Source organism: Eurypyga helias, unplaced genomic scaffold, assembly GCF_000690775.1.
Source record: "Eurypyga helias isolate BGI_N326 unplaced genomic scaffold, ASM69077v1 scaffold32469, whole genome shotgun sequence".
In the NCBI taxonomy this organism is placed as follows: domain Eukaryota; kingdom Metazoa; phylum Chordata; class Aves; order Eurypygiformes; family Eurypygidae; genus Eurypyga; species Eurypyga helias.
Window position 1 is genome coordinate 50,185 of NW_010273365.1, and position 12,036 is coordinate 62,220.

At 40.0% G+C, this 12,036-nt stretch overlaps 1 protein-coding gene across 4 annotated transcripts in view; it reads right to left on the reverse strand.

Moving 5' to 3' along the window:
• MARK3 (MAP/microtubule affinity-regulating kinase 3) overlaps positions 1-12,036 on the reverse strand; it is a 46,753-nt gene that overhangs the window by 19,601 nt on the left and 15,116 nt on the right. For all 4 annotated transcript variants that reach the window (XM_010159464.1, XM_010159463.1, XM_010159462.1 and 1 more), the window contains exons 5-12: positions 11,730-11,800; positions 6,192-6,248; positions 5,035-5,271; positions 4,823-4,942; positions 4,159-4,258; positions 3,794-3,906; positions 2,840-2,993; positions 1,076-1,293 (exon numbers count right to left, since the gene is read on the reverse strand). In XM_010159464.1, the coding sequence (XP_010157766.1) occupies positions 1,076-1,293; positions 2,840-2,993; positions 3,794-3,906; positions 4,159-4,258; positions 4,823-4,942; positions 5,035-5,271; positions 6,192-6,248; positions 11,730-11,800 (1,070 nt within the window). The remainder of the gene's footprint in view (positions 1-1,075; positions 1,294-2,839; positions 2,994-3,793; positions 3,907-4,158; positions 4,259-4,822; positions 4,943-5,034; positions 5,272-6,191; positions 6,249-11,729; positions 11,801-12,036) is intronic.

The window sequence follows — 12,036 nt, forward strand, 5'->3', positions numbered from 1 at the left end:
CTGCTGCAGTAGAAGACGTGTCTTTCTAAGGAACTTCTGAAATCCCCCAGCCAAGTCACAGCCACTGAGCCAACGCCAATAAAGCAACACAAATCTTGTTTTACTCCTTTTGTTTCAGATTGTCAGAAAGCTGCGAGCTCAGGAAGTTCTGTTCTTGTTTGTTGTAAGTAGTGGTGCTGAGTATACGACCAAATACGACAGCTTTGTGGGATAAGTTTACAGAAAAAAAGTCACTCCGCTGCCAGTTGAATAAAGGACTGGGAAGTTATTTCTTCTGAAAAGAAGAAAGATTTTCCAGACAAAATACCAAAGTTTTAGAAATTACATGTTAAAAGACTCACGAGTTACTGTATGAAAGCAGATTTCCAACTCTGCCTCAGAGGGAGGCACCACAGACTACCTAAGTTAAAGCCAAACCAAACAAAGGGTTTTCTTTCATTTGGCACACTGCCTACAGCTAGACCCTGGAAGCTCACGGTTTGAGCACCTCGGTATGTTTGCTTTGTTGTTGTTGAGGTTTAGGGCGGATGGGGGAAGCCCACAAGGACAAAAGCCAGGCACGCTGCTTTTAAATACAGGTTGAAAACCACCTTTGAACAGTTTTCAGAGCTACTTCTTTGATAATCGTAATACATGTGTCTGTGACTTGGAATAGCCTAGTTGAGAACAAAAGTTAGATGGCTCCCAGTACAGGTGAAACTATAAAACAGGATGATAAAAACAGATTTCATTCTTCTGTACAGAGGCTACAGAAGAGTAGGTGGCGATATCAGAAATAACTCATAGAAACTTCAGGGGAAGTTTCTTTTCTCCTTCTATTAAATGATTTTTTCAACACCCAAATTATGTCTGTTCACTAACAGCTACCAGTGCTAATTACTAACACTTACTAACTACGTCAGGAATATTAAAAGAAAATGAGTAGCTGACTGCTGCAGGAGGAAAAAAAGGCAAGTGTATCAGATACCTACATTTACTCTCGATGAAAAAGTAGTAAAATCAGCACCACTGATAAATCACCTTTTCACCCCTCAAAAACATTTCAAGGTTTTGATAAATAAGCGTTTCTACTTACACTAGGAACAGCCGAACTTTTCTTACGTTCAGGAATATCAGCCTTATTGGGATTGCTGGCATTTCCAAGCATTGGACTAGCTGGTGCAATTCCTCTTCCTGCAACAGCACTACTGCTGGATTTTCTTGACTGAATTCCTTCCTCTTTGAGGTCACTGTCTGTAGTACTAGTCTGGCTTCTTTTGGGATACGCCACTACTGAGGGGATGGATGGTCCAGCTTAAAAAAAAAAAGCAAACACAAGAAACAGGAAAAGGATTTTTCTTCTCAGAAGTTCAGTAGCTGTTTTTCACTACGATGGAAATGTATTCACACATAAGACTCAAAATAATTAACACCAGGAATGAGAGTTGCACCAAGATAATTATTTATCGAAATACACATATTTCCGAAGACAGTAAAATACTGTGAAGAACAAAAACCTTTCCAGGTGAAGATAGTCCTTGTTTTCCATGAAACAATTATGAATTTCATGGAGGCTTCCGGTGTTTTGAGTACTGGCCTTGGTCTGGCTTGCTAGGACAAACCCTTTAGAGTTAACTCATTCAAACCAGATGATCAATAGCAGGAGCTGGCACATGCTGTTCAAGCCAGCTTCTGATAAAAACACGTACCTGGTGGTAGAACCCTGGACCACTAGCAGCATTAATGGCCATGCTGTGCTCCTCAACAGCCCAGAAGCAGCGGTGGTTTGCCACCAGCCTCCAAGGGAGTGCCAGGAACAGAAACCATTTTTGGCACACCTGAGGAGGAGGCAGACCCTTCAGAAATCCCAAGCTCCCTCTTGCTTTAATAGGTTCCTGGACACCAGAAAAACCCTGTGGGGATGTCAGGGTTGTGCTGACTCAATTACACCTCCTCAGAAGAGGATATGTCAAGATGCATCAGCTTTGGAGTCAGCGTTTCAAGAACAGTAAATAATAAATCAAAAGTGCATGTATATACACACACATTTAAAAATATATGTAAGTGTATATAAAAAATATACATAAATATATAAACCAGCATCACAAACCACTGTAACTCTCATCCCAGAAGACTCCCCAAGGAAAGCAACCTCTGAATGTACTTGAGGTAAATAAAAGTCAACCTAAACAGAGACTTCTTTTAGGAGTTAGTGTCTGGGCAGGAAGATGTTTAAGATACTTAGAAAACCCTAAGCTACTATCTTGCAACCTCATTAAACAGAAGAGTTCTCAGTTTGTCCGAGTCACTGATCGTTAGAAATTTAATTCCTGCAGGACAATCAAGTGACACTACCCTCAGGAAACGAGAAGTATTGGCAAACTGACATTTCTTCATGTTTTAGACACAAGCTGACCTACTAGTGTCAAAAGAAAACAAAAGCTGAACAGACATACAAGCGCATGGGGGAGGAGTACTGTGCTTTTCATGAAAAAGGGGGTTGCGACATTCTCTTCAATTTGTTTACCAAGACTTTCCCAGCAGTCAGGAATGCAAGGGACAACACAAACATTCTCTTCAATTTGACTTTCCCAGCACAGTCAGGAATGCAAGGGACAACACAAGGCAGGGTAAGACAATTAAGTTGGTATAATTCAGCGTTCCTCTAGAGGCTGTTTTTGAAGGCGTTATAACAAAACCAATTTAAAAAAATATTATTCATCCAGTAAATTATTTAACCACCATGCTGTGAGCTACACCGCTGTCATCTTCCACACCTTGGGGAATAGAGACAAACTCAGAAACCGAACGGAACCGGAGGTCACTATATTCTGCAACACTGAAAACGAGAATTGCTCACCATGATCACTGTACCGCCGCTGTTTCTGGCTAGAAGATATGCTTCTCTGAACTTTGTGATGAGGAGATTGTCCAGTGCTATTATTAAGATCACTACTTGGCCTAACTTTGGCAAGTGAAAGGTTGCTGCTGGAGCTTGAATCACTTGCATCCAACTACAATACAAACAAGAATATTAAAACAAGTAGTTCAGACAAAACAAGTAAGACATTCACCACATTATGGGAGCAGTAACAAGGAAGCAGAAGGAAGATGGCTCTGGTAGATAGGAATTTTTTTTTGATATGGGTCTGGTAGATAGGAATTTTTTTTTGACAGCAAGGAAGCTGCTTAGAGGCCACAACTTCTCTTAGTTTCTTGTGTCTTAGGTGAAACTCAGTAGAATTTGCAGCTCCTCAAAGGACAATCAGATAAAGAAAATCCATCTCTACTTTCAGTACTCTCTCCTCAGAGCTCTTTAAGATTTTAACAGGAAGACAGAATACATTTAGTAGAAGCCACCACACCAACTCCTCCAGCAGAGGAACCAAGAGCAGCTGACTGATGCAGAGTCCTCTCAGGATCATATGGAAAGGTAATCTTCAAAGCAACAACTTTTTTAGGTTGATCAGTCCTGTTCCTTGGTTATCTTAAAATATTTACAGCTGGCATATTCACACCTGAGCTCCTAGACTAGGCAGGACAGTAACTGGCATACAAAGTCCTTCAGAGGAGTAACTGCTGAGGAAGCAAGGTAGTTTTGGGGAGCCTAAAGGCAAGAGTTTACTGACTCACATTATGGTAAGAGCAAACACCCATTTGGAGAGTTGACACTGATGATTTAACAATGTAATTTTAAGTGTAATGGACTTCTGTACAGGAATGCAATGCCTATAATTACCAACAATTTTTGCTTCTGACTTTGCCAAGGACACTTCATGATTTGTTTCTTTGCATTTGTAAGAATGGAACTTACCTCTGACGATTTCCTTCCTAGCAGTAAGTATGTAGCTGTGATTTCATCATATTTCATTTTACTAAGGGATTCTTGAATTTCTTCTTGAGAATATCCCATTCCTACCATAATATCTAAAAAAAATACACACTGTCAGTAACAATCCCTCTGATGTTTAGGCTGGCTGAGTATTTACGTTCAAGAGGAAGAATGGAACATTTAAAAATAATTAAGCAAAATGAATAAGTGTGCGAATGTCAGCCTGGTGAAATACCAGTATTAAAAGATTAGTTACTTTTTCCAAATGGCAAACAAGCACAGAGTTGTGGAGGGAAAAAACAGTAGTATCATGCGAACAGTATCATATTCTGAAAATACTCAATTACCTATTCTTTTCTGGTCCGAGATATCTAGTTCTGGTTCAACAAAAGGTTTAAGTTCATCCTCCTCATGCCCTGCATTGATCCACCTGTCCTTCATAATTTGCTATAAAAGGAACAGTTTTGTTAGTAAAATAACACTTAGAGCAAAGAAAATGAGCTGTTGAAAGAACAACTCCCCCATCTACCAAACATTTGGAACTTTTCTCATTATTCTTTTCCAGAACAGGCTCCAGCACCTACTCAAGTTTTGTTTTGCTCCAGTGAGAAGAATCAACTATGCACATCAAGCCAGACTGCCTCCCAACCAGCTGTATTCTAGCACACAGCTGAAAGCTAAAAGCCCGTAACACAGACCAGGAACAGTGTGACAACTCTGACAAGTCTAGTACATCCGGGCTTGACTATGGAAGTCTGTGGAAGCCAGTATTTTTTTTGGCCTTTCTCCTCCATGATGGTCAAAATTCAGGCAAAAGACAACCACACCATAACCTAGCAGTCAATGCTTCCAGTTCGTGTTTGAAAATGTGGGAAATGTCCTGGTGGATCACCCATTAATGCAGGACTCCACAAGCTAACCATCAGGAAAGGTTATACAACATACGCAGTGCAGTCCCATGTTGACTCTGAAAGTAATACAGTTTGGAAAATATAACGTTTGTGCTATTACCTCTAGAGTGCCTCTTTTTGTTGGGTTTAGCACCAGGAAACGTTTGAGGAGGTTTTCACAGTCTGTGGACATGTAGAAAGGAATCCTGTATTTTCCCCTTAGCACTCTTTCTCTAAGTTCCTTGGTAAGAGAAAAAGAGCACACAGTAAGTTGAAACCAGCAAATCACTTAAAATATGAGATAAACATGCCCAACATTCTACAAAAACGTACCTTTAAGTTCTGTCCATCGAAAGGAAGAGATCCACTGACAAGAGTATAAAGAATAACGCCTAAACTCCAAACATCTACTTCAGGTCCATCATATTTCTTCCCTTGAAAGAGCTCTGGAGCAGCATAAGGTGGGCTGCCACAAAAAGTGTCCAGTTTATTTCCAACTGTAAACTCATTGCTAAAACCAAAGTCAGCTATTTTAATGTTCATATCTGCATCTAGCAATAGATTTTCAGCCTGGAAGAGAAAGAATGGTTTGTAAGATGAACTTAAAATAACTGATTTAGAATGCTGTTTTTACTCAATCTTAAAAGGCAGAGAGTGAAATATCTGTTAATATTCCCTTCCTTGCAAAGCCCGTAGGCAAGATTTGGTCTATTGTCCACATACATCCCTATTTTAAAAATCTCTGTACACTAGCTTTGGACTATGGGAGCTGTTAAGCTGCCCAAAAACTCCGTTATTGTCACCTGTGTTCTTCACAGAAATGCATCCTGAGCTACTGTAACTTACATTTTTCATGTATTAATATGAAAACAAAATACAGTCTCACTATCCGTACTTCACGCGGCATTCTCGCAAAGTCTGGTAACACACATAACCTTTAAACATTTTTGAAGTGTTTTTTTCTTTGTTGGTGGTGTTTTGTTTTGTTCAGGGGTTTTTTTGTTTAAGTTACAAAGTTATGACATATCGAACAAGTTATGTGGCAGCATGATTAATACAAAAGGCACAGTTCAATGAAGGGATATACCATGTCATGCCAAGGTATGAAGCCGCCATACCTTGGCTTCATCATCACAACAGGTAATTCATTCTGTTTGAGACCAAGACTTGTCATACCTCCATCAAAGTACGCTGATTTTTTTTTTTTTAAAGGATCTCTCAGCTAACACTGACCTGCATCAGATTTGAATCTGACCAGATAGTGAAAGGCTATCTTTCAGCAGCCACTGAAGTTCTGTATTTAAGAGCCTTATTATTTAAAATGATGTTATACTGTAAACATTCCACAAAACTTGCTAGGACACATGCAAAAAAATAAATTAATTAAAAAAAAATCAGAAAGCTTAGTACACTCTACACTGGCACAACAGAGATCACACCCCCAGGTACAGAAGCTGACACACACACTTCAAGCACTTTTTCCTACTCACCTTGAGATCTCTATGAACAATATGCTTTTGATGGCAATACTGCACTGCGGATACTATCTGGATAGAAAACAAGCCCAATTATGTAAGTGACATCTCAAAGAAACAGGAGTTTTAATCAAAAAGTTCAACATTTATTACTAAAAGCTAGCATGTACTTATCCACTCAGAGCTACATAACCAAGTACTACAGTGACCAGTGTATTTGGGGGAAAGCTGCTAAATAACTCAAGTGTTTGTTATTTGATCTATTCGGTTTCTACTACACTTGAAAGAGGATTTTGTTTTTCCTGTGTGACTAATTATAGATCAGTAGAAGCAATGACTTTCAGAAAGGTTACTGAAGTATTTCCATTCCAGTGCTGTATACAGCTATAAAAGCTTTCCCTCTGGACTGAAGTTCCCCAGTCCCTCTCCAAAGGTGATTTTTCATGCTGCAGTATGGAGATAAAAGGGTAAGAAATGGGCTTAGCTACTGGAGAAACTACTGGGAAACGGCTTGTTTCCCAAAACATATGCAGTAAGAAGCAACCGTGCATCTGACAGAGGCCTGCTGTCTGAGGGCATATGGTTTATTGTATTTTGCACACTGTACAAGACTAGTAAGCTCAATGGAAAAAACTCTCTCTCTGAAGTACAACGGAATAATTTCTTCCATCATCATTTCCAAATATCATTATGTTTCTCCTGCTTTATATAGCAAACTATATAAGCTATTTACACAGTACAGTGCCCTAGTACATTGCTTTAGAGTCACAAGTGTTGCTTCAGAACTCTACATGTATGGAAAAACTGGATAAAGTCTTATTGTTACATGACCACAAATGCCGTCAAATACATTTTAGTCATGGATATGGGATCAGAATTGAGGCAGATGTTATGACTTGAAATAAGTGGAACTACATATAAAAATAATTTAATGTAATAACTATGCTTAAATAAATGTATTTCCAGTCTTTGTTCGAGATTAAGAAGATTTCCACACAGAAAGATGAATTATCATTACTGTCACAAAAAGGTAACTCATGACCAGACCACCCAGCTTAGCAGGAAGATCCTCCTCTACTGGTAAAAAGCAACAGTTCTCCTGCTCAGTATTTAGAGTAAGTGAAAGTAAGGTTCTTGGTAAGTCAAAGAACTGACCTACCAGCCAATTTTGCATTCAAAACTTATGTGCCAACGTTATGATCTTTGTGCCCCTGTATTACTGAACTGCGCCCGTGCAAGATGCCACCTTAGAAACCAAGCAGCCTATCAAAAGTTGCAGTATTTCCATTCCCTACAGTTTTGCTTGCTTCTTTATATATTGGCTTTCAGACTCCAAGGTCAGTTTTCTACAGCTGCTGAACTGCCAAAGTGCTCCCATGCCACCACTTGTGCCATCTTTTTGGTTTTCCTTCCTTCCCTCTCCACTACCATTACTTCAGTGCCAGTGACAAGCCCAGTCTGCAGGGGTGTCTAAGGGTGACAGCACGACAAACACCTCAAGCTTTTTTTAGGAATGCAGAGACACAGCACCACAGTATTCACCCCTAAACTGCTTTTACTCTGTCTAAAAGCAGAAGGTCTAGCAGATGATCAATCACTAGTTTCCTTTGGAGATGCTTTTGAACTACTCTGCACTGCAAGAGGATTGCACAGAGACTGCAGAAGTGAGTCCAATCTAAACGGAAGGGAAATAATGCAATGTTTATGAGATTAATAATTGAAGACCTGCAGTCAAAACTGAATGGAAGATAGCACAGAGCATGGCTGCACTGGACTGAGTCCCTTTTGTCCTCCACCTCCCATCCCTCTTTCCACTGACAGCCCCTCACCCCGCACCTACTTGAGTGTGAGAAACTTGCTGATGCTTGGCAGGTGGGGAGAAGAGGGGAAGAAACAGCAGAGCTTTCTGCTTAGAGGTAACAATTGGAGCACTGAAATACATTTCTTGGAAGGGATTTCAAAAATCTGTATAATCATAGGTTTTAAAGAACAAGTCATCTCCAGGCAGAGAAACCATCCCTCGTAAGGATTAAATGACAAAAGGAGAGATAAATGACCCCTCAAGGTCCCTTCCACACTGCCACAAAGTGGTTTTTTTTCTTTACTGGAACACAAGAGTAAGATGTATTGTGTGGATATTTTTTTTTGTTTTCCAAGATCTATCCTAACCTCTACCAGCATTAAAAATTCTAAATTCCTTCTGCAGGAAAACAGTGGCAAGACTGAAGGAGGCCAGATCTAATCAGCTGCTGTAAAGGATGAGAGGGAAGTAATACACATGGATTTTGGGTGACTTCCTTCCCCGAGTCTCGGCTTCCCATTTTTGCATTAATTCTTATCCAGATTCTTCTATGGCAAAAGGATCGTAAGATCTAAGCAGAACTGCCTGGAAGCCTGTAATAGGGAATGAAAAACAAGGTGACATTAAGAATGCAAAACGTTCTGGATTTGAATTTCTCACACATGGCTGCACAAAAGGAGCTTGAAATGGAGAACTGCAGAGCATGGCGGTATTTTTAGTGTTTGTACCCTCTCCTGAGCTCCTTGTCAAGCGTGACTGGAATAACGTGATCCCTGTCTTTTACATTCTTTTTTCCTGCTAAAAACCTTAAGTATGCATAACAAACTGATAAAAAAAACCCTAAAAAAAAAACAAACCCAAAGCAAAACCACAAACAAGCAAAGAGGGGAGAATTGCCAAATTCTGCTCTTTGCCTGATAGAGAAGTGCCTCCTCAGATAAAACACAAGTGTTCGATGCAGAACTCACATCTACTGGAAGAAGAAACATGATCTGAATACAAGATACAATACAACCTATTGTAAGAACTAAGCTCAATACCATGGCACAACTGTTTCTTCAGTTCAAGGAGAGCAACCGTCTGTTAAACCAGTTAGTGAATTATAAAAAACCCTCCTTATTATGTCATAAGGCCCTATCTAACATAAGAACAGCTGCACTGCATCAGATAAAAGGTCTACAGAGAGCATTTTCCCTCCAACAATGGCTAAAAGCTATAGGAAGCTGTTCTGGGACTAGAGTAAGGTGAAACGAATAGTTTTATCACCTGTAAACCCAGCAAGATCTAGTTTCCTTTGACACTGCCCCACAGGCAGCCCCAGTGTCTAATAAACGCCAAGCTCAGATCAAAGTTTCCCGACTTCAGTCCTGCACACACACTCCTCTCTACCCAAGTGCAATGCTACATATTCTCTCCTCAGGTTATTACTAGGTTTCTCTCCTTTTTTTCAGATGCTCATGCATTCGAAGCTCTCTAGAACCTCCCATCTTTGAGATCAACATCTCTCAAGACCTCTCTAGGATCTAAAATTGGCTGAGCTTGGTAGCCGGAAACTCAGCTGTTGAGGGAGGCCAGAGCACAGCTGTCTGTGGCAGGAGACAAGCCTGTAAGAAGAAACTGAAAACATACTTTATCTTTCAGTGGATTCAAGCGAGGCCATCCATATATCTTTACTGACAGCATTCAGTCTACTGAAGTACAAAAAAAGAATAATCAAGCTGAGAATCTGAAGTACATAAAATCAGCTCTTGATGGGTCAAATACCCAGCTCAGCAGGTAATGATCTTTCAAATTCTTTGCCTTCATATTTGTTTTTGAAAAATGGGAGTTGCAGATATCCTGTACTACCCACCCAATCCCATAAAATTAAGCACTGAGTGTACCTGTAAAACATGTTTGACCTGTTTCCACAAGTTTTCACTTAAAGGGGAGATGAATAGTTAGAAAGAAAAAAGGTAATTGTTGAACAAACATGCAATTTCAATGGAATGACTGCAAGATCTTTTTCCACACAACTCCTGATAAAAGAAGCTGAGGACAAAGAGCAGAGAATCATACCAGCAGCAGTTTTCAACATTCACATCTGAGAGAGAACAGCAAATCCTCTCAAGCTACTCTGAAGCTCCTCAAGTGACATTACAAAGAGCAGACGGCTGAAGTGGGAACGAGCGCTCCACAACCCATCGCATCTACTCCAACACAGCACGGAAACACACACCAGAAACCCTCAGTCACAAAGGAAAGTTCTCTACCTGCCAGAATATGAAAGGCAGGGAAGCAGCTTTAAAAGACCTGGAAGATTTTGTTAAAGAGGAAGAAAAAAATTTTCTTACTATCAAGCTGTATAATTCCAGTAATCACAAATCACTTCTGAGGATATGAAGGTGCAGATGCTTTTTTGGGTTGTTTTGTTTGGTTGGTTTTGTAGGTTTCATGTTTGTTTTTGTTTTGTTTTTGTAAGATTCAAGTGGGTAAATACAAGATATAAAGAGCTGAGAGAAAACAAAGGAACAGGGATTTCACAGGAATGCTTTTGATGCCTCCTTATATTGGGTAAAATACATTTCTATTTTCTTTACTTTCATTGCTACTTTTGAGCTTACTGTTCATCTTGCTGTCACACAGTCCTTACTATATGAGGCAGATGGAGCAAAATAGTCGTGACGGTTTCCTAGTTCCCAAATTGTTCCCTTTTGGTCACACTACCCACACTAGAGAAGTGTTCAAGTTTTCTTTACAAGGCATGTTGTGAAAGTCATTAATCAATTTCCTGGAAGTCTCATATTATATTAAATTTCTTCTACTTCTGGATGGCTCTGCTGAAGAAGCGAAGCTCCTGGAGGCTCCCATTCCAAAAACGGATCTGACTGTCACGTCACTGTCACAGTTCACCAGCTTAAAAGCCCTACGTACCGTTCAACAAAACACCCTTGTTGTCCCTCTTCATTATTTTAAAGTGACATTAAGCAGGAGTGTAATTTTGATATTTATTAGTTTTCACAGCATCATCTAGGTTATCCAAGTGACCAAAGGGATGGAAATAACGCAGGCATTTACAAATTTCTGCACAAGAGCAGAAAACAAAGTATATCAGACCAGTCAGATCTGCAAATGAAACTCCAGATGCTCCAGGAGCAGAAATTTGGATTTAATTAGTTATGCAAAAATGTTTGATTATGTTCAATAGTGCTTTACTGCAGAACAGAAATGGTTTTCACAGATCAATGAAATCCCATCATCTTTGCAGGGCTAGTTCATCCATCACAAAGCTGAACTAACAAACCTAGAAATGACTTTTCCGTGACTTTTTAGAACAACTACTAAGCTGCATCTCTTCACGTAAGCGGATGGATGCAAATGGACGCCCATGGCATGCCCTGCCTGGCGTTCTGAAACCAGCCTGTTTGTAGCCTGTTACATTTGAGTAACTTCTAAAAGGTTACAGGACAGCTGAACTAAGGATATATGAAATCAACCCAGAGGAAATGAATTTTGGAACAGAATACACTTCCGAATCAAGCAGTCACTGTGTTCTGGCACACAGCACTAAGGAAACTAGCACCGCTGAATGGACTACTAACGCCTTCAAAGTACTGCTGCAACCCAAGTTGTTTTCCTCACTCGGGGCTACAAGTCCATAACATGCTGAACGCTGCCAAAAGTCAAACGCAAAGGACGGACAGTTTACTCGTTTCAGCATTAAAACCAGAGTGGAAGGGGGGAAAGCTGATGTATAGGAACATTATACATACCTGTCTAAATTTAGCTCTAGCCTCCTTTTCCTTCATTCTTCCATGTGCAACCAGATAGTCAAACACTTCCCCTACAATTCAATAACAAGAGACATTAACACTGATTTCAGAATCGAGAGACTCCTCTCTAGCAGTTACCCACAGCAGCTTCACTGGAGTGACTGTACTTCAAGTTTATGATTACAGGTTAGCTCAAGAGCACAAGGCACAACTGCCAGGCAATTTAATACACTGCCATCTCTCACATGAGAAAATAATAAAACTTAATGAATGACTGGATATAGAAAAACCCCAACATTTCCTTCCA